Source organism: Amblyraja radiata, chromosome 2 (genome assembly GCF_010909765.2).
Source record: "Amblyraja radiata isolate CabotCenter1 chromosome 2, sAmbRad1.1.pri, whole genome shotgun sequence".
NCBI lineage: Eukaryota > Metazoa > Chordata > Chondrichthyes > Rajiformes > Rajidae > Amblyraja > Amblyraja radiata.
The window spans coordinates 144553503-144579710 of NC_045957.1; the positions used below are offsets into that span (position 1 = coordinate 144553503).

General features: G+C 41.9%; 1 protein-coding gene across 3 annotated transcripts in view; it reads right to left on the reverse strand.

Moving 5' to 3' along the window:
* The window catches only part of ahrr (aryl-hydrocarbon receptor repressor), a 246024-nt gene that overhangs the window by 72793 nt on the left and 147023 nt on the right, over nt 1-26208 (reverse strand). For all 3 annotated transcript variants that reach the window (XR_004410989.1, XM_033016767.1, XM_033016766.1), the window contains one exon: nt 16740-16858. Coding sequence is in view for 2 of the 3 variants with exons in the window: in XM_033016767.1 (XP_032872658.1) it covers nt 16740-16858 (119 nt within the window). In the remaining variant the exon portion in view is untranslated. The remainder of the gene's footprint in view (nt 1-16739; nt 16859-26208) is intronic.

Here is a 26208-nt window from a genome sequence, read left to right on the forward strand (position 1 = left end):
AAAGAAGACATGTATTTGCCCTTTTCCACCCATTCACAATGTCCTACAAAGCATTTCGAGGTGCAATACATTGTAACATTGGAGAAAGCCTAAATTAGCGACTGAATGGGATGGCGGGACTGTCTTATGAGGAAAGATTGAAAAGACTAGGCTTGTATTCACTGGAGTTTAGAAGGATGAGGGGATATCTTACAGAAACATATAAAATTATGAAAGGTCCGGACAAGCTAGATGCAGGAAATATGTTCCCAATGTTGGGTGAGTCCGGAACCAGGGGCCACAGTCTTAGAATAAAAGGGAGGCCATTTAAGACTGAGATGAGAAAAACTTTTTCGCCCAGAGAGTTATGAATTTGTGGAATTCCCTGCCATAGAGGGCAGTGGAGGCCAAATCACTGGATGGATTTAAGAGAGAGTTAGATAGAGCTCTAGGGGCTAGTGGAGTCAAGGGATATGGGGAGAAAGCAGGCACGGGTTATTGATTGGGGACGATCAGCCATGATCACAATGAGTGGCGGTGCTGGCTCGAAGGGCCGGATGGCCTCCTCCTGCACCTATTTTCTATGTTTCTATGAATGGTGCCAAGCAACTTGATTAGTACGGTTGTCAGGGGTTATGGAGAGGAGGCAGGAGAATGGGGTTAGGTGGGAGAGATAGATCAGCCATGTTTGAATAGTGGCCAAATGGCCTAATTCTGCTCCCATCACTTATGAACTTATAAGCAACAATCTTGCTCTCAATGTTCGCAGGGCCATGGAGCTGATTGTTTACTTCAGGAAGAGAAAGCGCGTGAACCTGCCTTCATCAATGGCATGGCCGTGAAGAGGGTCAAAGACAAAGTTGTTAGATGTGCATATATCTGAAGATCTGCCCTGGGCCCAGCATGAAGATGTACCCACAAAGAAAGCTCACTAACGCCTCTACTTCCAGAGAAAATTGAGGAGGTTAGGTATTTCACCAAATCCATGTTCCTGACTAGATAAATAAAGGTGACTAAAATTGATGTTTTGGGCAAACAGCTTATTCAGCAACTTGCAACCACCATCTTAAATCCTTGAACAAATGAATCTTTGAGACACGCCAGTATTTAGTTAAATACAGTGGCTGGGTCATGGCAGAATGATCAGAGACTGACATGGTTCATGGAAGCTTGAGCAGATCCATCTCTGGGGCCGGAGATGATTGCACCATAGAACAAGGTCACCTAATCAGTACCAATGTTTTGCAAAGGTGAAGTAAGAACTAAACCTAGTCCACAGCACCCTTTTTCAACAGACCTATATCTATTCGGCTTCGAACATGAACTCAAATCTTGCTTAAATTGTGTAACAATCTATGGCACAACCACTCTGTAGAAAATCAGTAATTCACTGCAGAAGTTTTTCCGAATCTTCCTTCTCACATTCTTGGTTAACCCTTGTCACTGGTTCCCTAACCACAGGAAGAAGTCTTTCCCCAACTACAGGGCAACTCTCTTCCTAATTTCAAAGAGCTTTATGAAGCAGAGATTTTTTGAAAAGCATTAAAATCTTAATCACGGAAAGGCCCTACAACCCCCACAATTAAATTGTGGATTGTGGAAATGTCGGAGACCCTATACCTAGAAAGAATTAGACTTGTCTTAATGGACAAACAAGAACTTTTTGATAAAATATGGGCTCCATTCATTAATTATCTGACGGGATAGATTGGCCCAGCACGAGAACCCAACTGAAACTTGAACTCAGGATTAGATGAAAAGTCATACCTTATAATCTACGAACCTATCTCCAATGACGTATTATAAGTAATCCATTCCACCTTTTCTGTTTTTTTTAATATATTTGTAACTCTTTATTCTCTCTTTCTCTCTTTTTCTATATAAAAAAAAAATACTAGAAGCAGATGTAATCACCAATTGAAAATTTTAATAATGTATGACTGATGTATATGAAAAGTTTTTTTACTATAATATGTAACTATTCTTTATAATATGTCTACTTCTAATAAAAATATTATTAAAAAGAAAAAAAAAAATCTTAATCACCCCTTCACTGTAGTCTCCATCCAGGCATCAACGCCACTGAATACAGTGAATCTCTTTTTTTTGTCCATTCAAGTATCAAGCAACTTTCTACTTCAAATTGATCTGCTTGACCTAGTTTCAAAACTTCATTCATAATTCTTTGTGGTTTTGACTAATTTGTCAAAAGAAAAACGTCCAATTAACAACCAGTGGATTATGAATAACTAGATGTTCCCCTTCAATGAATTTATGGCTTTCAACTTCATTAAGACATTAAAGCATCTTTACACAGAGAGTATCATGGGAACGTCTGATTACTGGACACTTGTTCTTTCATAGAAACATAGAAACATAGAAACATAGAAAATAGGTGCAGGAGTAGGTCATTCGGCCCTTCAAGCCTGCACTGCCATTCAATATGATCATGGCTGATCATCCAACTCAGTATCCTGTACCTGCCTTCTCTCCATACCCCCTGATCCCTTTAGCCACAAGGGCCACATCTAACTCCCTCTTAAATATAGCCAATGAACTGGCCTCAACTACATTCTGTGGCAGAGAATTCCACAGATACACCACTCTCTGTGTGAAAAATGTTTTTCTCATCTCGGTCCTAAAAGACTTCCCCCTTATCCTTAAACTGTGACCCCTTGTTTTGGACTTCCCCAACATCGGGAACAATCTTCCTGCATCTCGCCTGTCCAACCCCTTAAGAATTTTGTAAGTTTCTATAAGATCCCCCCTCAATCTTCTAAATTCTAGCGAGTACAAGCCGAGTCTATCCAGTCTTTTTTCATATGAAAGTCCTGCCATCCCAGGAATCAGTCTGGTGAACCTTCTCTGTACTCCCTCTATGGCAAGAATGTCTTTCCTCAGATTATTCTAAACCATACAAGGCGCTGCTGATAATTAAGCTGAAAAATAATTGGTTTCTCCCTGTGCAAATACCTGATCTTTCTATGGTCATGTTATAACATTTTTACACCCTGTGCCCAAGTAACATAAAAGTGACAGTAATGCAATTGTGAAGAAGCGTGTGTTAATGATAGCTGTTTTAGAGTATTTCCCATGTTATGTGACTCCATGCAAGTAGTTCATGCCAACTGAAATTTAATAAATCCATCACTTTTATTGTTCTGAGCTTTTTTATTCAAGCTCCCCGGACAAATTCAACTTATTTTCCACAGATTTCAGCTTTACTTCCATCTTCCTTAACATGCATCTTCATTTTTTCTGTTCCCTCTGGATATGCAAGCTGGGCAAAACAAGATGTGCAAAAAATGTTTCCCGATGCTCCCTGCAGCTTCCCGCGTTCTTGTTCCCCTGACATTGCCTACAATTGTCTCTCAGATGATTCGATGCCAGTAATGACAAACTGCATTCAATCTCAAACTGCTAGATGTGGCTCTATGTGTAAACCCTGGATTACAACCGAACTGCTGGATCCCATTAGAGACTTCTCTTTCAAAAAGGCAAACAAATCAAAGAGCTTCTTAGATCTGGATAAATATACAATGATTAATCAAAAAGTCATTAATCTTCATAAATGCACCAGAAGAAACCTTTACAAGGAAATCCTCACTGAAAACACATGTTACCCAAAAAGATTTAAGGAACACATTCCATTTTGAAAAATCTTCCGACCCAGACTGAGATTGCAAACTGGAATTCGGCAGCGAAATTTTCACATGCTGAAGGAATGTACCACTGCCAACAGTGATGTCTTTGGATGAGATATTAAACCTTGATACCAACTATTCCCTCCAGAGAGGATAATTCCAGAACAAGGGGTCACAGTTTAAGGATAAGGGGGATATCTTTTAGGACCGAGATGAGGAAAACATTCTTCACACAGAGAGTGGTGAATCTCTGGAATCCTCTGCCACAGAAGGTAGTTGAGGCCAGTTCATTGGCTATATTTAAGAGGGAGTTAGATGTGGCCCTTGTGGCTAAAGGGATCAGGGGGTATGGAGAGAAGGCAGGTACAGGATACTGAGTTGGATGATCAGCCATGATCATATTAAATGGCGGTGCAGGCTCGAAGGGCCGAATGGCCTACTCCTGCACCTATTTTCTATGTTTCTATGTTTCTATAATTCCCCTGTCCCACTTAGGAAACCTGAACGGAACCCTCTGGAGACTTTGCGCCCACCCAAGGTTTCCGTGTGGTTCCCGGAGGTTTTTGTCAGTCTCCCTACCTGCTTCCACTACCTGCAACCTCCGGCAACCACCTACAACCTCCGGGAACCGCACGGAAACCTTGGGTGGGGCGCAAAGTCTCCAGAGGTTTCCGTTCAGGTTTCCTAAGTGGGACAGGGGCATAAAGATCCCATGGTAGACACAAAAAAATGCATCTGCAGCTCCTTCAAATCCAACTTCTTTGGTAAATCGAGTTTCACTGTACCTTAATTGGTAAACGTGACAATAAAATACCTTTAAATCTTTTGAACCTTTGAACCTTTCTAGACGTGAAGATCCCATGGTAGCTCTTTCCTACACATAATGATCCCATGGTATGCTTTTGTGATATGCAGGGGTGGAACTGGCTCCATACTGTTTTTATTGGATGTTAAGGCAGCATTGTGGATCACTTTGTTTGTGAAAGTTGCACAAACAGCGAGAACCTCGGCTGAGGAATTAGTGAACAGTATAGTTGGGATTCCCTTTGTAATACCATGCCAACAAAGGCAGTGTTAGTTTCAGCATGACATTTCCTATTAATATGCAGCAGGTTGTTGCAGATTCCATCATGGGGAGCACCAGGTGTGATCTTTGCAGCCAGGGTCATGTCACCATATGAATAATGATTTTCTCGTTACAGGTGAATGTTGCCACAAAATAAATGGACGCAGTAATGATGGAAGGCGATCGGTGGAAATGTGATCCCAAGGGGTTAGAGCTACATGAAATGTCTGGAGAAGGGCAATGCATACAGGAAATATGTTCATATGTTCATGTGATTGGAGCAGAATTAGGTCATTCTGCCCATCACGTCTACTCTATCTTCCACAACAAGGGGTCACAGTTTAAGGATAAGGGGGAAATCTTTTAGGACCGAGATGAGGAAAACATTCTTCACACAGAAAGTGGTGAATCTCTGGAATTCTCTGCCACAGAAGGTAGTTGAGGCCAGTTCATTGGCTATATTTAAGAAGGAGTTAGATGTGGCCCTTGTGGCTAAAGGGATCAGGGGGTATGGAGAGAAGGCAGGTACAGGATACTGAGTTGGATGATCAGCCATGATCATATTGAATGGCGGTGCAGGCTCGAAGGGCCGAATGGCCTACTCCTGCACCTATTTTCTATGTTTCTATGTTTCAATCAAGGATGATCTTATCTATCCCACACAACCCCATTCTACTGCCTTCTCCCCACGATTCCTGACACCTTCACTAATCGTGAATCTTTCAATCTCTGCCTTAAAACTATCCATTGACTTGGCCTCCACAGCCCTCTGTGGCATTGAATTCCACAGATTCACCACCCTCTGGCTAAAGATATTCCTCCTCATCTCCTTCCTAAAGATGTATCCTTTTAGTCTGAGGCTATGGCCTCAGGTCCTAGACTCTTCCACTAGTGGAAACATCCTCTCCACATCCACTCTATCTATTTGTTCTTCGTATGTTCTTCATACAAGCGAGCCATGGAGAAAATCCGAGCTACAACCAGGCACTTTTCATATGAGAAGGGAGGGAGATGTCTCTGTATTGCAGGAGTGCATCACATTTGGGGAATCCTGCAATGCTTGCACATGGCCACGACCGCTCAGTGGGCTAAAGGAAAGGTTCACAAACTCTCTGCACGCTGTTATTTGTCCTGCCGAATGCAGCCATCAGCACAAACTGTGACTTGGCAGAGATCAACAGCTGCATTCTGGAATAATTCTTGAGGCAAGGACTATTTGGAGTATTGTGCTCAGTTTTGGTTGCTCTGCTAAAGGAGAGATGCCATTAAACTGGAAGGAGTGCAGAGGAGATGAGCAATAAGAAGAGATTGGATAGGACTCTATTCCTTGAAGTGCTGGAGGCTGTGGTACGATCTTGCAGTGGTTATTAAATCATGAGGGAACTAGATTGGGTGAAAGCATCTAATCTTTTTTCCTAGTATAAGGGAATTAAGAACAAGAAAGCATAGGTTTAAGATAAGATGGGAAAGATTTAATAGTAACCGGAGGGGGAAATATTTCACACAAAGGGTGGTGGGCATATCGAGCTGCCAGAGGACGTAGTCAAGGCAGGTGCAATAACAACATTTAAAAGACACTTGGACAGGTAGGAAAGGTTTAGAGGGATATGAGTCTCGTGTGGACCATCTATCTATATTACTAAAAGTCTGTTCTTGACCGGTTTTGACCATCTGTGCTGCGATTTCCGAGAGAGCGACGCCACCTACGGCCGTCATTTCTGGCCACCTCGCTCGGAACCCCCCTCCGCCACATGTGTGCCGAGGCTTTTTCCCGTCGATTAAAAATGACAGAGATATTAATGTTTTTACAAAATTCCCCATTCTCTCTGCTGCCCCCGCTGGCGGCAGGGGGGAGGGACTATAAAACCAGGAAGTGGTGTGCCACACAGTCTCTTCAAGATGGAGGAAGGCAGAGGGTCACGTTTCTCTGAGCTGTGAATAACACTGAACACATGTCTACTCAAATGTAAGTGCCCTTAGTGGTTCTAAAATGCTTGCAGAATGTGTCTATTGGTTCTAAAGCTTGCAAAAAGTGTCTTTATTGGTTCTAAAGCTTGCAAAAAATGTATATTGGTTCTAAAGATTGCAAATAAAAGTGTCTATCGGTTCTAAAGCTTGCAAAAAGTGTCTCTATTGGTTCTAAAGCTTGCAAAAATGTGTATTGGTTCTAAAGCTTGCAAAAAAATGTCTATTGGTTCTAAAGCTTGCAAAATGTGTCTCTTGGTTCTAAAGCTTGCAAAAAATGTCTATTGGTTTCTAAAGCTTGCAAAAAATGTCTTAGTTCTAAAGCTTGCAAAAAAATGTCTATTGGTTCTAAAACTTGCAAAAAATGTCTATTGGTTCTAAAGCTTGCAAAAAGTGTCTCTATTGGTTCTAAACTTGCAAAAAAATGTCTATTGGTTCTAAAGCTTGCAAAAAAATGTCTATTGGTTCTAAAGCTTGCAAAAAAATGTCTATTGGTTCTAAAGCTTGCAAAAAGTGTCTCTATTGGTTCTAAAGCTTGCAAAAAAATGTCTATTGGTTCTAAAGCTTGCAAAACAATGTCTATTGGTTCTAAAACTTACAAAAAATGTCTATTGGTTCTAAAGCTTGCAAAAAGTGTCTCTATTGGTTCTAAAGCTATCAAAAAGTGTCTCTATTGGTTCTAAAGCTTGCAAAAAATGTCTATTGGTTCTAAAGCTTGCAAAAAATGTCTTGGTTCTAAAGTTTAAAAAAAATGTCTATTGGTTCTAAAGCTTGCAAAAAAATGTCTATTGGTTCTAAAGCTTGCAAAAGAAATGTCTATTGGTTCTAAAGCTTGCAAAAAAAGTCTATTGGTTCTAAAGCTTGCAAAAAAATATCTCTATTGGTTCTAAAGCTTGCAAAAAATGTTTCTATTGGTTCTAAAGCTTGCAAAAAAATGTCTATTGGTTCTAAAGCTTGCAAAAATATGTCTATTGGTTCTAAAGCTGGCAAAAATATGTCTATTGGTTCTAAAGCAGGCAAAGATATGTCTATTGGTTCTAAAGCAGGCAAAGATATGTCTATTGGTTCTAAAGCTTGCAAAAAAATGTCTATTGGTTCTAAAGCTTGCAAAAAAATGTCTATTGGTTCTAAAGCTTGCAAAAAAAATGTCTATTGGTTCTAAAGCTTGCAAAAAGTGTCTCTATTGGTTCTAAAGCTTGCAAAAAAATGTCTATTGATTCTAAAGCTTGCAAAACAATGTCTATTGGTTCTAAAACTTGCAAAAAATGTCTATTGGTTCTAAAGCTTGCAAAATGTGTCTCTATTGGTTCTAAAGCTAGCAAAAAGTGTCTCTATTGGTTCTAAAGCTTGCAAAAGGTGTCTCTATTGGTTCTAAAGCTTGCAAAATGTATCTCTATTGGTTCTAAAGCTAGCAAAAAGTGTCTCTATTGGTTCTAAAGCTTGCAAAAGGTGTCTCTATTGGTTCTAAAGCTTGCAAAAAAAATGTCTATTGGTTCTAAAGCTTGCAAAACAATGTCTATTGGTTCTAAAACTTGCGAAAAATGTCTATTGGTTCTAAAGCTTGCAAAAGGTGTCTCAATTGGTTCTAAAGCTTGCAAAAAATGTCTATTGGTTCTAAAGCTTGCAAAAAAATGTCTATTGGTTCTAAATCTAGCAAAAAAATGTCTATTGGTTCTAAAGCTTGCAAAATGTGTCTCTATTGGTTCTAAAGCTAGCAAGAAGTGTCTCTATTGGTTCTAAAGCTTGCAAAAGGTGTCTCTATTGGTTCTAAAGCTTGCAAAATGTGTCTCTATTGGTTCTAAAGCTAGCAAAAAGTGTCTCTATTGGTTCTAAAGCTTGCAAAAGGTGTCTCTATTGGTTCTAAAGCTTGCAAAAAAAATGTCTATTGGTTCTAAAGCTTGCAAAAAAATGTCTATTGGTTCTAAAGCTTGCAAAAAATGTCTATTGATTCTAAAGCTTGCAAAAAAAATGTCTATTGGTTCTAAAGCTCGCAAAAAAAAGTCTATTGGTTCTAAAGCTTGCAAAAAATTGTCTATTGGTTCTAAAGCTTGCAAAAAAATGACTATTGGTTCTAAATCGTGCACAAAAATGTCTATTGGTTCTAAAGCTTGCAAAAAAAATGTCTATTGGTTCTCAAGCTTGCAAAAAAAGTCTAATAATAATAATAATGGATGGGATTTATATAGCGCCTTTCTAATACTCAAGGCGCTTTACATCGCATTATTCATTCACTCCTCAGTCACACTCGGTGGTGGTAAGCTACTTCTGTAGCCACAGCTGCCCTGGGGCAGACTGATGGAAGCGTGGCTGCCAATCTGCGCCTACGGCCCCTCCGACCACCATCAATCACTCACACACATTCACACACAGGCAAAGGTGGGTGAAGTGTCTTGCCCAAGGACACGACAGTATGCACTCCAAGCGGGATTCGAACCGGCTACCTTCCGGTTGCCAGCCGAACACTTAGCCCATTGTGCCATCTGTCGTCTATTGGTTCTAAAGCTTGCAAAAAATGCCTATTGGTTCTAAAGCTTGCAAAAAGTGTCTCTATTGGTTCTAAAGCTTGCAAAACAAATGTCTATTGGTTCTAAAATGGTTCATACTAGCGCTCCAGAAAGCGCCCCCCCCCCCTCCCCCTCCCCCTCCCCCTCCCCCTCCCCTGGTTGGCTTGGCTTGGGTGTGTCTTGAATTTAAAGGCTACTACTTACTGCAAATGGTGGCATGAAGTTGAAAGGCACTACTTACTGCAAATGGTGGCTTGGGAGCTTTGGCTTGAAGTTGAAAGGCACTATTACTGCAAATGGTGGCTTGGTTGCTTTGGCTTGAAGCTGAAACGCACTACTTACTGCAAATGGTGGCTTGGTTGCTTTGGCTTGAAGTTGAAAGGTACTACTTCCTGCAAATGATGGCTTGGGTGTGGCTTGAAGTTGAAAGGCACTACTTACTGCAAATGGTGGCTTGGTTGCTTTGGCTTGAAGTTGAAAGGCACTATTTACTGCAAATGGTGGCTTGGGTGCAATAGCTTGAAGTTGAAAGGCACTACTTACTGCAAATGGTGGCTTGGGTGCTTTGGCTTGAAGTTGAAAGCACTACTTATTGCAAATGATGGCTTGGGAGCTTTGGTTTGAAGTTGAAAGGCACTACTTACTGCAAATGGTGGCTTGGTTGCTTTGGCTTGAAGTTGAAAGGCACTACTTACTGCAAATGGAGGCTTGGGAGCTTTGAAGTTGAAAGGCACTACTTCCTGCAAATGATGGCTTGGGTGTGGCTTGGGTGTGGCTTGGAGTTGAAAGACACCACTTACTGCAAATGGTGGCATGAAGTTGAAAGGCACTACTTACCGCAAATGGAGGCTTGGAAGCTTTGGCTTGAAGTTGAAAGGCACTATTACTGCGAATGGTGGCTTGGTTGCTTTGGCTTGAAGTTGAAAGGCACTACTTACTGCAAATGGTGGCTTGGGAGCTTTGACTTGAAGTTGAAAGGCACTACTTACTGCAAATGGTGGCTTGGTTGCTTTGACTTGAAGTTGAAAGGCACTACTTACTGCAAATGATGGCTTGGGTGTGGCTTGGGTGTGGCTTGAAGTTGAAAGACACCACTTACTGCAAATGGTGGGATGAAGTTGAAAGGCACTACTTACTGCAAATGGTGGCTTGGGAGCTCTGAAGTTGAAAGGCACTACTTCCTGCAAATGATGGCTTGGTTGTGGCTTGAAGTTGAAAGACACCACTCACTGCAAATGGTGGCATGAAGTTGAAAGGCACTACTTACTGCAAATGGAGGCTTGGGAGCTTTGGCTTGAAGTTGAAAGGCACTATTACTGCGAATGGTGGCTTGGTTGCTTTGACTTGAAGTTGAAAGGCACCTCTGACTGCTAATGGTGGCTTGGGTGTGGCTTGGGTGTGGTTTGAAGTTGAAAGGCACCACTTACTGCAAATGGTGGCTTGGTTAAAAGGCACTACTTACTGCAAATGGTGGCTTGGGTGCATTGGCTTGAAGTTGAAAGGCACCACTTACTGCAAATGGTGGCATGAAGTTGAAAGGCACTACTTACTGCAAATGGTGGCTTGGGTGCTTTGGCTTGAAGTTGAAAGGCACTACTGTAAATGCACTTACTTCCTGTTTGCACTGTATATTGATTTTAGATAAAACGCTACCACTTATGACTGTGATTTTTGGCCATCTTACTCAGTCCCCCTCCGCTGAGCAGGTGCAGAGAATTCTTCCCATAAATGAAAAATAAAAGTGTTATTAGGTTTTTTTTAAATGTTGAGAATCTCTCTCCTGTCAATCACTCCATGAAAGCCACACCTTTTCCCAGTGGGGGGGGGGGGGGGGGGAGGGGTTATAAAACCCGGAAATGTGGGTGTGGCTCAGTCTCTGCAAGATGGAGGAGGGAGAGGTCACGACTCGCTGTCTTTAGTGGCTTTGCACCCTACTTCAAATGGTATGAAACTGCACTTGAATTTGGTGGCCTTGCACCCTGCTAGAAGTGGTAAGAAACTGCACTTGAATTTGGTGGCCTTATACCCTGCTTGAAATAGAATTTCAAGGATTAGCCGTGAGTCAACTACCAGCCCACCATCCATGAGTGAGTGAGTTGCCAGCACAACAGGCTTGATTGACTGAGACGCCAGCCCAAGAATCCATTTGGCGCACAATTTGCATACTAGCCCTCTGGAAACCAGTCCCTTCAGCCCACAACACCCATACTAGTGCTCCAGAAAGCCCCCCCCCCCCCCCCAATATTAGAATTGGTGGAGAGGTGGAATATTGCGTTGGATGACCAGCCCTCCTGTGTGATGCTGGGACCCAATGGGTCCCACTTAGTCTAGTATCCCCTAAAACCTTTCCTATCCATGTACTTGTTTAGTGTAATCTGTAAGTTTACTAATACATTTTCCCCCGAATCATTGATATACTGTAGATGATAGACAGCAATGGGCCCAGCGCCAATCTCTGAAGCACACCATTAGGCACAGTCCTCCAGTCGGTAAAACAACCTACCACCCCACCACCTTCTACTTCCTACCACAAAGCCAATTCCACATCCAGTTAGCTATCTCAGTTTCAGTTTTAGTTTATTGTCACATGTACTGAGGTACAGTGAAAAGCTTTTGTTGCGTGCTAACCAGTCAGCGGAAAGACAATACATGATTACAATCAAGCCATCCACAGTGTACAGATACATGCTAAAGGAATAACGTTTAGTCCAAGATAATAGAAACATAGAAACATAGAAAATAGGTGCAGGAGTAGGCCATTCGGCCCTTCGAGTCTGCACCGCCATTCAATATGATCATGGCTGATCATCCAACTCAGTATCCTGTACCTGCCTTCTCTCCATACCCCCTGATCCCTTTAGCCACAAGGGCCACATCTAACTCCCTCTTAAATATAGCCAATGAACTGGCTTCAACTACCTTCTGTGGCAGGGAATTCCACAGATTCACCACTCTCTGTGTGAAAAATGTTTTTCTCATCTCGGTCCTAAAGGATTTCCCCATTATCCTTAAACTGTGACCCCTTGTTCTGGACTTCCCCAACATCGGGAACAATCTTCCTGCATCTAGCCTGTCCAACCCCTTAAGAATTTTGTAAGTTTCTATAAGATCCCCCCTCAAGCTTCTAAATTCTAGCGAGTCCAAGCCGAGTCTATCCAGTCTAATGCCAGTAAAGTCTGATCAAAGATAGTCCGAGGGTTCCCAATAATGTAGATAGTAGTTCAGGATTGCTCTCTAGTCGCGGTAGGATGGTCCAGTTGCCTTAAAACATCTCTCCCTGGATCCCATGCGATCCAACATTGCAGAGCGGCCTGCCATGTGGAACCATATCAAAAGTCTTGCTGAAGTCCATACAGACTATGTCTCCAGCCCACCCTTCTACAACCTTCTTGGGTACTTCTTAAAAGCACGATCAACTTTGGGAGACCATATCCCCCATGCACAAAATCATGCTGGCTAAACCTAGTCAACCCCTGTCCATGTTATCCCTCAGAATCCTCTCCAGTCATTTTCCTACCACAGATGTTAGGCTTACTGGGCTATAGTTCTCAAGTTTTTGTTTGCAGCCCTTGTTAAATAGAAGCACAACTTAGGCCATCCTTCAGTCTTCTGACACCTCACCCGTATCTAATGAAGATGCATGTATCTCAGCCAGAACACCGACAATTTCTCTCTAGCTTCCCATAGTCTCCTTGGATATATCTGATCAAGCTCAGGAAATGTATCGACCTTGATATGTCATACGACATCCAGCAGCACCTCGTTAAATATAATACGACTGCCCTCAAGTCATCTCATTTAACTTTCCTAAGTCCCCTAGTCTTCATATCTTTCCATGCGGTAAAAACACAGGAGATATTTTCATTCGAGGACCTTGCTCATCTCCTGTGGCTCCAGCCGCAGGTGACCACTGTGGTTTCTTAGCGGCTCACATCCCCTAGTTAGTTAACCTTTTCCCCTTAATATACTTATAAGATCAATTTGGAGCCTGCCTCTTATCTAATAGAGCTATCTCATTACCTCTTTTGCTCCCACGATTTCCTTCTTAAGCAAGCTCCTCAAACACGTAAACTTCTCCTGGGAAACACTTGATTCCAGCTACGTATACCTGACCCATGCCTTTCATTTCCCTGACCAGAGCCTCGATTTCTCTCATCATGTGCGTGTGTTCTTGCACATGTATATATATATATATATGTATCTGTGCGCGCATATTTGTGTGTTAGCACATGATTGTAAACTTTCAACAGATGAATAATATGCAGATTATGTAGTTGGATCTACAGCTTCAGGACAGAAAATCAGCAGCAGGAAGTTGTGAGGAAGATGAATGTTTTATTTTCACTCTTATTGCAACTCCATGGTATTCAGAGGCACCATGGTGATAAATAGTGTTCACAATGTTCACGCAGCCCATGGACTGCAACATTTAACCCTTAACCTTCTCAACACTGCTATTTTGAAACACAATTCTTGATTAGTACAGGTGTCAGAGGTTATGGGGAGAAGGCAGGAGAATGGGGTTAGGAGGGAGAGATAGATCAGCGCGACCAAATCAGAAGCGGAATTTTTAAACACGGTCAGTTTTTCGGAGCCCCGCGTGATGTCGGGACCAGCTCCGCACATACGGCTCCGGCGATCGAAGTGGGACCGGCCCCGCGAGGCCGTACGGCTGAAGCGACCACGTTAGGTCGCGCTTGCCGCATGCAGGCGCATGCTGATGGGACCGGCCCTTTTGGTTGCGCTTGCCGCATGGAGTCGCATGCTCGTGGGACAGGCCCTTTATGATCTTATGAAGTTCCAATACAAAACATAAGAATATCGTGGGAGCACAGAACATTTGTAACACAGTAATTCTGCCACTGATTCTTCCCACAAAAATGCAAAGGATCTGCTGATTATTTGCATTTCATGATCATATTCTAAGCATTGCCAAATCACTTTACATCATATTTCATGATTTGCAAAACAGCAATCCATCATTTGTTTGTGTCTGCAGAGTTTGTTCCTCGACTTTCTGAAAGAATGTTTAAGATTGTCAACATTGTTCTAGAACAAAGTTTATTGCCTAGCTTCTTAAATCCAAAAAAATCATCAGGTTCATCTTATTGCTGAAGGACTCAAAGCAAAAATGATTTCTTAATCAGAACAGGCATTGAGAGAGGGGCCCAGTATTTGCTTTTGTAAAAAAAAGGCTTTGAGCAATTTACAATAATTATACACAAAAGACTGAAAGACCACACACGCGTGTGTACCAAAACGCAAGAGAAGGAAAGGTTCCAAATTCCCTGAAAATTACATCATCTCAAAAATGTTTCATAACTCCACTGCCAATGCATCTGTATGGAAATAGAAATAAAATCCAAAATATATATGCATTAAACAAATCAACTAAAGTATAATATCTTTGTCTTTTTTGTGCTTAAGTTTTCTGCACACAAATTATTCCAATTTTTTATTTATTTACTTTTTTTTCCCCTATCTACTTATTTTTTTTATTTTGATTGCTGTTTTTCTTATTTTGTTTTATTTATGGTGATGGTGTTGCACTGTTTTGTACATATCTCTGAAAAATCAATAAAAATTTAAGTGAAAAAAAAGTTTTCTGCACACATTTTAAAAGGTCCTCATATTGGTTCTTAATATTAGGAATTTTGCCTTTCTTATCCGAGCTATATGTGACTACTTCAACCTGATTTTGTCCTAACTACCCTCTGAAATGACCCATTAAGCCATTTATTTGTATGTAATTACTGCGCAAGAATAATAAGATTGTTACTGGGCAGCAGATAACCGCATTCACACGAGAACAAAAGTGACCAACAAATTCCATTGTTTGCAATATCTCATGAATTAATTTTTAAATGTTGAGTCTTTTCACAATCAGCACCTACTATGCAGATAATATTCTAAAACAGCATCAAACTAATATCAAGAACAAAGCAGAGAAAAAATCAGTTTGGGAAAGTCTATGAGCCATGCATCCTTCATGAGCAGGTCAAAACTATCGGGAGGTCAGATAATACTGAATACTAGAATCAATTCTTGATTAATGTTCAATGCTCAAAGTCAATAGTCTGGCGATGACCATCTTTTTAATTAATTTATTGTATTGCTACTGTCTATGGCAGAGTCATGCCACTTTATATTAAGTAACCCTCATGAATGCAAAATAAGTCATTTTTGCATTTGTTGCAACTTCTTATCAGCTAATACTTATCACTGAAGGACTCTGGTCCTTGTTCTCATGTTCAGAAAGGTTTTCTTTTTTTTTTAAGTGCCCATGTTTTAGCATCGTCAAAAGTGGTAGTGAGCAGAAAAACATAGAAACATAGAAACATAATAAAAACATATTATGTTGTTAAAGAGGGTGGGAATAGAATCATTCCCACCCACATGTGTCGTTTTAATTACCAAGCTGGTGTTTTCTGCAGTTTACTGGCAAATAATATTTAAACCTATGGATGCAAGCTTTCATTTTCTCTGAGGCTAGTGGCAAGGGAGTGCAAAATGTATTCGAGAGAGATATTGCTTACTTAAAATGTTGACTGGATTTTCTTTGCACAGATGCTTCTTAACGGGATGAATTCTTTCCCCATTTATGTTTTTGTTTCAAATTCCAACAAGTATACTTTTGTTGGTTTTCCAGTGCAAAGCGTATGATGCACAAGTCACCTGTTATCTATTTCTCAGCATTAATTGCTGGATAATTTTCTCCTTAACAGCAGCTTGTGGTGGTAAACAAGATCGTTAGAACAATAGATTAAGACCAATAGTTTTTTGGGCATGTAAACTGGATCTGCAGAACTGCTCTGTTGATTACAGGGGAGTTTCTGAAATATGAGCTCAGCTTTTAACAATCTGTACATAAAGGAGGCATAAACATCGCGGAGACCTGCGACCCTTTGTTGGGGGTCTCCGCCCGGCTCGGCCTGTGGACTTCGGACTCTGGTGGGAGGTGGCTGATTTGGAGGTTCGGGCCGCTGAGGATGCTCTCCGTCGGGGTTCGACGTCGGGGTTCCAACATTCCTGGCGAGAGAGCCTGAACATCGGGCCACCCGTGGCGCGACTACGGGGTGCTCGGGTGGCCCCGACCATGGGTGAACATCTGGGAAGATCAGCGAGGAGGCTGGCTGGACTTTGGTTCCTTCCCTAACTTTGGTGCCGCTGTGGGGATGTTGTGTCGTGGACTTCTGTGTTTGTGCTTTTTTTTAAATGTTGTGACTGTAAGGAAAATCCATTTCGTTGTCTCTTATGAGACAATGCCAATAAATTGAATCCAATCCAATCAGCGAAAGGGGTCTAGAAGTTGTTTAGTATAAAATCCCAAAAGGCTCACTCTTGTCCTATGGTGAAGTAAATCTGCCATATTTACCCTGTATGGTACATATATAACCACTCCTACTCCAAAGGTCTGGCACTAGCCTTCCTTAGTAGTGTAACAAGCAGCCCAAACATTATCAAAAAGAAACAATCCTACTGCCAACATTACTGGGCATCTAGAGATGGGCAAATGTCAGAAGGAACTTTAAACATCATGCCAGACTTGTTAACATTACTTGTTACACAGGTACTACTCACATCCAGCAGAAGCTCTCCTTCCAGTGATGAATTCCTGTTTAAAGATGTGGGCTGATTATCCCGAGTGTTGTGGCTGAGAAGATGCTGAGACTCCTTTCTCAACTCTGTGTCTTCCAAGGCTGCATAACAATCAAAAAACAATTATTAAAGTCAGTTAAGTCTGATATAGTGTGAGTTCTAAAATATGAATCGTTACAAGGAAAGGAAGTAAAGGGTTGCAATGGTTTGATGTTTTTGATCTGAGCATGGGTTTGCAGACTGAGAATCTCTGCTCCAAGATTGCCAAGTTTGTCGAGGTCATGGGTGTATGGCAGAGAAGAGAAAGGAGGTGTGGAGGTATTCCTCATTTCGATGTTCAGGGTCAAATGGAACTGGACGTAGACCTCTGTTGGGGCACTTTATATCATGGATATTCAGCATGCAATGAGACTTCATCTAATTCGCAGTAGCTAAATGATCATGCAACCAGAGATGCTTTCCAACCACAGCTCCTCATCTCACGCTAATGCATGTGAAACTTATGTAATTTTCATTCAACACAGATGTGAAATTAAGGATCCTACTTAGAAATCTGGTTAACTGCTTGTGTTTTTTTTTTGTTGCCAATTTAAACAGGCAATCTAACAGCAGTTAGTGATATGTCAATGGAATCAATGCAGTGCAATGCAAAGGCAGGAAGGAGGTTCTGTAAATCCCAGTTCAGTTTTAGTACAGTTTTCAGTTCAGTTTTCCTTTAATGTCACATGTACCGAGGTACAGTGAAAAGCATTTGTTGCGTGCTAACCATTTGGCGGAAAGACAATATATGATTACAATTGAACAATTCACAATGTGCAGACACATGGCATATGTCGTTCATGTGTTTCTAGTTCAACAACACCTCAATTTAAAAATTGTTGTAAAAAATTTGATGCAAAAAATATGATATGAGAGATAGGTTGGAATGGTTTGGTCACTCCCTTTAAACTGCATTTATGGCTGTGTGACTCCCATTTTCTATAACCTCTTCTAGGCGTTCACTATTCCTCTATTCAAGCTTTTCTAATTTAGCTTAGTTTTGAGATTCAGCTTGGAAACAGGCCCTTCAAATCACCGAGTCCATGTCGACCAGCGACCCCTGCTCACTAACACTAGCTACACACACTAGGGACAACTTACAATTATACCAAGCCAATTAATCTACCCACACCTTTGTCTTTGGAGTGTGGGAGGAAACTGCAGATCCCGGTGAAAACCTACACAGTTCTCTCGAAAAACCATACAAAGTCTGTACAGACATGCACCCATAGTCAGGATCAAACCCGGAGCTCTGGCGTCGTAAGGCAGCAACTCTACCGCGGCGCCACCGTGCCACCATTTCATGAACATTCCTCATTTTCCTTGCTCTACAATAGGTGAGTTTGTCTTCAGCAATCTCTGCCCTCAGCCTTGTAATTTTCCCCAAAAACGCCTATATCAGAATCAGAATCAGAATCAATCACATTTTATTCGCCAAGTATGTTTTGCAACATACGAGGATCATATTTCTCTTTCCTTAAGATTCAAAAATGATCCTTAAAATTAAACTATTGGTCATATGTTCAAACATGTCTTTATGTTACAGTATCAGATGATCAGATGATTCGGGTGGGCGGCGCGACTCACGTCCCAGCGGCCTCTGCGGTCCGTCTGTCTTTTTTTATTTTTTGTCGCGTTTAAATGTAGTTATAGTGGGGGGTTTTTAACTGAGTATGTGTGTGTGGGGCGGGGGGTGGAGGGGGAAACTTTTAAATCTTTCCCCTGCACGGAGAACCCAACCTTTTCTCTGTCGGGTCTCCATTGTCGTTGGGGCCTAGCACCGTGGGTGGCCTCCAACCGGAATGACCTGGCGCTCCAGTCGCGGAGCTGCGGACCTACTTACCATCATGGAGCTGGCCGGGTTCGGAGCGGGAGGAGCTGAGGAGGCGCGCTGCTGCGGCCCGACCCCGGAGATTTGGAGGCTCCAACCACAGGTCTGGTGGACAGTGACACCGGGAGCCCGCGGGTCCCTGGTGGGAGACCGCTTTTCGGGGCTCCCGCAACGGTGACTTTTCCCGCCCGAGTTGCGGGGTTGATAAGTACCTGGAGCGGGGCCTTACATCATCGCCTGGCACGGCTTTAAATGGCCGCGGGACTTGTTAGCGCCTGCCGGGGGCTCCAACACCAAGACCCGGAGCGCGGCCTTGCATCGCCCGGCGCGGCTTTAATGGCCGCGGGACACTTACCATCGCCCGCCGGGGACTTTGACTCTGACATCGGGAGGAGTGCAGGGGAGAGATAAGACTTTGCCTTCCATCACAGTGAGGAGGAGATTCACTGTGATGGATGTTTGTGTAAATTGTGTTGTGTCTTGATTCTTTTTCTTGTGTGTATGACTGCAGAAACAACATTCCGTTTGAACCTCAAGAGGTTCAATGATAACAAATAAATTGTATTGTATTGTATTGTATTGTATTGATGCTGAGGTGCATAGAAGTTCAAGTACTGGAAATTCACAAATCACAACCAAAATATCGGAGAAACAGAATAAAAATTCACTCTCACGGAATTTTTGTTGGGGTTTTTTTTTCCCAACTTGCATTTCTTAAACCGTGCACAGAATGTGTGCCTTCACATACAGAAAATCATAATACAGGTAGTTTACTAGGAAGGCAACACCCCCCACCCCTCCACCCCCCCACTAATGAAGGAGCTGCCTGGAAGATTTTCAGATATTTTACCAAGCTGACGATGATGTATTCTGGTGTTCTTATCATTATAGTATATTAGCATACAACTGCTGAGTTTTGATTTTGAGTGTGTTGTCAGAGCAGACTCATTGAAAAGGACGTGTAAAATAAATCAGCTGGCAGCAGAGGTGTGTGTTTGTCCACTGTACTTTGAATGCTGCCATAAACTATGTTCATTTTAGAATTGCAAGACTAAGGGCAGAGGAGACTGGTGCAGTGACACAGTAGCTTAATGTCAGAAACGGTCCTCATAGATAGTGAGAGATCTTTCCTAAATCCTGCAACTAAATAGGGCTTGCACAGCTGAAACAAACCAATCTCCAAAGTACCTTTGAATCAAACATTTGAAACAAGAGCAGACCATGCCACTTCTTGAGGCTGTTTTATCACTCTACAAGATCATAGCTGAGCTTCAACCTCAAACAACACAGAAACATAGACAATAGGTGCAGGAGTAGGCCATTCAGCCCTTCGAGCCAGCACCGTCATTCAATATGATTATGGCTAATCATCCAAAATCAGTACCCCGTTCCTGCTTTTTCCCCATATCCCTCGATTCCATTAGCCATAAGAACGATATCTAACTCTCTCTTGAATGCAACATGTTCTGCTCTTTCACCAGATGCCTAGTTTCCTTTAAAATCCCAAAGCCTATTAAGCTGCCATAATTGACAGAAGCCTCCTGGTGGCGATCCCATGAAACGATGACACGATACACTCTATGATGCGTCGGGTGACCGATTCTGTCAACATGTTGAACGACAACGGAAGCCAACAGCGAGCTATATGTTGTCTGACACACGAGCGAATGACTGACAAACACCCCACGGAGATTCCCAAAGATTCTCTTTAAGTTAACTTGTGGTTTTTCTCATTTCAGTCCAAGTAGCTTCCCCTTTATTTTAAGGTTGTGAGCCCTGCTTCCAGGCACCTCTACCATCAAAAAGTCATTTCCACTCCATTGTGAAGCGCGCTAATAATTTTATGCATTTCAATGTTCTCACCATTCATACTTCCAAACTCAATAAAGTGTTGGCCTACCCTCCCCATTCCTTCAAAACCCACCTCAATCACTCCTCATACGACAGACCAGGTTGCCATCCCGGGATTAATCTGCCAAATCTTCACTGCACTCCTTCTATGATAAGTATATTTTTCCATGTACGAAGAACAGAAATCTCTCCAAGGCTCTGCCACTCACCTACAGACAGAGGGTATTTTTACAGTGGCCCGGAGCAAACACATGCAGTCACATAGAGAGCGTGCAAGCTCCATATAGAAAGATCAATCCTGTCACTGGTGGTGTGTCACAATGCATCTTACAAATCTTTGCTGCACACCTTCTGTGGCAAATCATTTTTTTGTGTTGGAAAAATAAAAATCCTGTACAATATCCCAGATGTGGTCTCACTAAAGACCATATGTGAATGCAGTAAGACATTTTTACTCTCGTATTCAAATCCTCATACAATAAAGAACAACATATGAGATGCACCAGGATGTTGCCTGGATTGGAGAATGGGACGAGATTGAATCAGTTGGGTGTGTTTTCCCTGGAGCAAAGGAGGCTGAGGTGATGACAGGAGTCCAGGAATGAGTGGGTTAGCATATGATGAGCGGTTGACAGCACTGGGGCCTCCACTCACTGGGGTTTCGAAGGTTGAGGGGGACCTCATTGAAACTTATAGAATAATGAAAGGCATACATAGGGTGGATGTGGAAAGGATGTTCCTACTGGTGGGAGCCTCAGAATTAAAGGGTGCTCTTGTAGAAAGGAGGTGAGGACGAACTTCTTTAGTCAGAGGGCAGTTAATCTGTGGAACTCATTGCCACAGAGGGATGTGGAGGCCAAGTCAGTGGATATTTTACGGCAGAGATAGACAAGTTCTTGATTAGAACGGGTGTCAAGGATTAAGGGGAGAAGGCAGGAAAATGGGATTAGGAGGCAGAGATCAGCCATGATTGAATGGCGGAGTAGACTCGATGGGCCGAATGGCCTAATTCTACTCCTATGACTTGTGAACTTGTGATGACCTTGAGAGAGACTATATGTGAATATGAGCGCCAAAGATATAAGTAAACAATCAAAATCTTTTGTCCATCGTCCATGTCATAAGTTTAAGGTGAGAGGAAACTGTTTAAAAGGGGATTTGAAGGGATAAGGTTTTTTAAACAGTGGGTGGTTAGTATCTAGAAAGTGCTGTAAGAGGAAGTGGTGGAATCAGATACAATTATTGAGCTTAAGAGGCATGTGGACAGATATTTTAAAAGACAAGACCGATAAGTATGTGGTCATAGAAACATAGAAACATAGAAAACAGGAGCAGGAGGAGGCCATTCGGCCCTGCGAGCCAGCACTGCCATTCATTGTGATCATGGCTGATCGTCCCCAATCAATAACCCGTGCCTGCCTTCTTCCCATATCCCTTGATTCCACTAGCCCCTAGAGCTCTATCTAACTCCCTCGCTAATGGTCCTAATGCAGGCAAATGGGATTAAGGTCAATGTGCAAAAAAGATCAGCATGGATATGATGGGCCAAAGGACATGTTTCAGTGCTCTAGAACGCGAGGCCCTGTGATGGCTCTCTTCAAAATCCACGCTGCAAGATCTCTGTAGCTAGCACAGTTGGCAATTATTCATGTTTATTAATTAATAATTAATGTTTTAATTTATTATCACTTCAGCGACAATGGACTTCAGGAATGTGGGGATACCAGAGAGGCTGAGATTGTCACAAAATACAGAGGAGATTTACTAGAATGTTGCCTGGGTTTCACCTAAGTTACAGAGAAAGGTTGAACAAGATAGGCCTTTATTCTTTGGAGTGCAGAAGGTTAAGGGGGGACTTGATAGAGGTCTTTAAAATGATGAGAGGGATAGACAGAGTTGGCGTGGATAAGCTTTTCCCACTGAGAGTAGGGAAGATTCAAACAAGAGGATATGATTTGAGAATTAAGGGACAAAAGTTTAGGGGTAACATGAGGGGGAACTTCTTTACTCAGAGAGTGGTAGCTGTGTGGAATGAGCTTCCAGTGAAGGTGGTGGAGGCAGGTTCGGTTTTATCATTTAAAAATAAATTGGATAGGTATATGGACGGGAAAGGAATGGAGGGTTATGGTCTGAGTGCAAGTATATGGGACTAGGGGAGAGTAAGTGTTCGGCACGGACTAGAAGGGTCGAGATGGCCTGTTTCCGTGCTGTAATTGTTATGTAGTTATATGGTTATATATCTCAGCTGAACAGGCAGCATCTCTGGGTAGAAAGAATGGGTGACGTTTCGGGTTGAGCCTTCTTCAGATTGTTCTCAGAGCAGAGAAGTTCAATTGATCGCTTTTGATCTATGGTTTGATTAAATGGTTTCACTGGTAGGAGGCTGAGTAAGAGAGACCATGAATTTAACATAGTTGGCCAAAGAACTGAGAGTTGGGGAGCAAAGAAAGGGTGGAAGCAAATTCAATAATACATTTCAAAAGGGAATTGTTTAAATGCTTCAAAAGCAAAGAATTTACAAGCTGTGGAAATGAATGGGGATGTGTGACCATTTTTATAACTCTTTCACTGAAGTGAAAAAAGCTGGATAGACCAGTTGACCTCCTTCTCTGCTGTGAGATTCTGTGATTTTAAACATATTCTCCATCTGGTATTTATTTTGGGAGATGATGTTTCCCTGGATTCCATTAAATTCTATTCAGTGTAAAATAAATTAGTGTGAACTGGACTTGCAATTTGATGAGATATGTTGCATGTTTGGGATTAACATTATGATAGAGTTTGACAAAGTAACCAGAACTACCTAAACAAGAGAGTTTAGCAAATTGACTCGAACTAGCGGTGTAGATGGGTTTATCATTCTCATTACAAATAAATGTGTGGATGGGTTTAACTGTGTGACTGAAAGTAACAGTGTGAATGACCTTAACAGTGTGATAAGAACTAGCAGTGTGAATGTGTTTATCAGCTAGTGGCACATATTGGTTTACGACTATGACTGGACTGTGAATGGCTTTATAAGCGTGACTACAGTTCACGGAGAGAATGGTTTAGCGGTGGGATTAAAACTAGCATTGTGGATGTGTTTGATCGTGTGACTGCAACAAATAGGGGGTATGGACTTAACAGTTTAGCTAGGACTAACAGTGAGTAGATTTAAGTCAAGTCAAGTCACATTTATTTATATAGCACATTTAAAAAACAACTCTCGTTGGCCAAAGTGCTATATATTTGTTATAAGAATAGTATAAACAAACAAACTACATACATATATACATATAGCCCTCGCTCAGAGGAATTCAAGAAAGGCTTGGGAGTACAGATAAGTTTTTAGTCTTGACTTAAAGGAGTCGATGGAGGGGACAGTTCTGATGGGAAGGGGATGCTGTTCCACAGTCTAGGAGCTGCAACCGCAAAGGTGCGGTCGCCGCTGAGTTTATGCCTAGAATATTTAAGAATGTGATCACCGTTTACAGGTGTAATTGTTATTGCCAGAATTTATTTGAATTGATATTTGCATATAAAGTAGTAAATGCTAGTAATATTCAGCAAAATCAGGCAGCATCTGTACAGAGAGAACAGAGTTAATGTTTCAGGTCCAGGATCATTCATCAGAATTTTTATGATGGGTTATTTATCTGAAACATAAACTCCATATCACTCTCCACATATGCTGCTTGGCCTGTAATTCCTGCATTTTCCGTTACATTTGGGGATTTTTTTTACACGTCAATAAACATATGCACACTGCAGTTGATTTGTGTTTAATAATTTTATTTTCCTCAATTTACACTGAAAATGTGCTGTTTGGAATCATTATTTCCTTTGCTGAAGTTTTACTGGGTTAAAACATAAGATTTAATATTAAGGGTTAGGGGTTATGGAAACCCCTTGTGTTTGTGTTTTTAGTTTCAATTCTATTATTGAAAATTGACAGTCTACTGTGAAAAACATCACGGTGAAGCTCACTGTAGCTCTCAGCCCCATAACTGGGAATTCTTTGAGATTTGTTCCTCTCTTTCCCCAACCTTGGTGGAACTGAGGAAATTACACAACAACCAGAGAAATATGGATACCCGTGGCTTAACCTGGAGGTCTTGTGATTCAGGGTGTCTAGTTATACTCTCATTCATGCTGAACACTGACATCTAGTGATAGATAAGTGAGGACTGCAGCTCACAACCCAACGTGCAATACCCAATTGTAGGGCAGCTTGTACTGGAGCCTACTAGAGAGAAGGCAATTCTGGATTTAGTGTTGTCTAATGAACCAGATTTAATAAGGCAACGCAAAGTAAAGGAACCACTTGGAGGTAGTGACCATAATATGATAAGTTTTAATCTGCAATTTGAGAGGGAGAACGTTAAATCAGAAGTGTCAGTGTTGTAGGTGAACAAAGAGGACTATGAAAGAGGAGCATGAGAGAGGAGCTGGCCAAAGTAGACTGGAAAGGGATCCTAGCAGGAATGACAGTGGAACAGCAATGGCAGGTATTTCTGGGCATAATCCAGAAGATGCAGGATCATTTCATTCCAAAGAGGAAGAAAGGTTCTAAGGGGAGTAGGAGGCAACGGTGGCTAGCAAAGGAAGTTAGGGATGGAATAAAACTTTAAAAAAAGGTGTATAACACAGCAAAGAGTAGCCGGAAGCCAGAGGATTGGGAAAATTTCAAAGGACAGCAGAAGGTAACAAAAAGGGCAATATGTGGTGAAAAAATGAAGTACGAGGGCAAGCTGGCCAAGAATATAAAGAAAGATAGTAAAAGCTTCTTTAGGTAGGTTAAGAGAAAAAAATTAGTAAAGACAAATGTGGATCCCTTGAGGACAAAACAGGTGTAATTATTATGGGGAACAAGGAAATGGCAGAAGAGTTGAATAGGTACTTTGATTCTGTCTTTACTAAGGAAGGCACAAACAATCTCCCAAATGTACTAGAGAACAGAGGATCGAGGGAGACAGAGGAACTGAAAGAAATTTGCAATAGGCAAGAAAGAGTATTGGGTAGACTGATGGGACTAAAGGCTGATAAATCCCCAGGGCCTGATGGTCTGCATCCCAGGGTACTCAAGGAGGTGGCTCTAGAAATTGTGGATACATTGGTGATCATTTTCCAATGTTCTATAGATTCAGGATCAGTTCCTGTGGATTGGAGCTAGTGTTATCCCACTTTTCAAGAAAGGAGTGAGAGAGAAAACCTGGAATTATAAACCAGTTAGCCTGACATCGGTGGTGGGAAAGATGCTGGAGTCAATTATTAAAGAGGTAATAATGGGGCATTTGGATAGCAGTAAAAGGATTAGTCCAAGTCAGCATGGATTTATGAAGGGGAAATCCTGCTTGACTAATCTTCTGGAATTTTTTGAGAATGTGACAAGTAAAATGGATGAGGGGGAGCCAGTGGATGTAGTGTACCTGGACTTTCAAAAAGCCTTTGATAAGGTCCCGCACGGGAGACTGGTGACTAAAATTAGAGCACATGGTATTGGGAGTAGGGCATTGACATGGATAGAGAATTGGTTGGCAGACAGGAAGCAAAGAGTAGGAGTGAACGGGTCCCTATCAGAATGGCAGGTAGTGGCGATTGGAGTGCTGCAAGGCTCGGTGCTGGAACTGCAACTATTCACAATATATATTAATGATTTAGATGATGGCATTAAAACTAACACTAGCAAATTAGCAGATGACACAAAGCTGGGTGGCAGTGTGAACTGCAAAGAGGATGCTAGGGGGT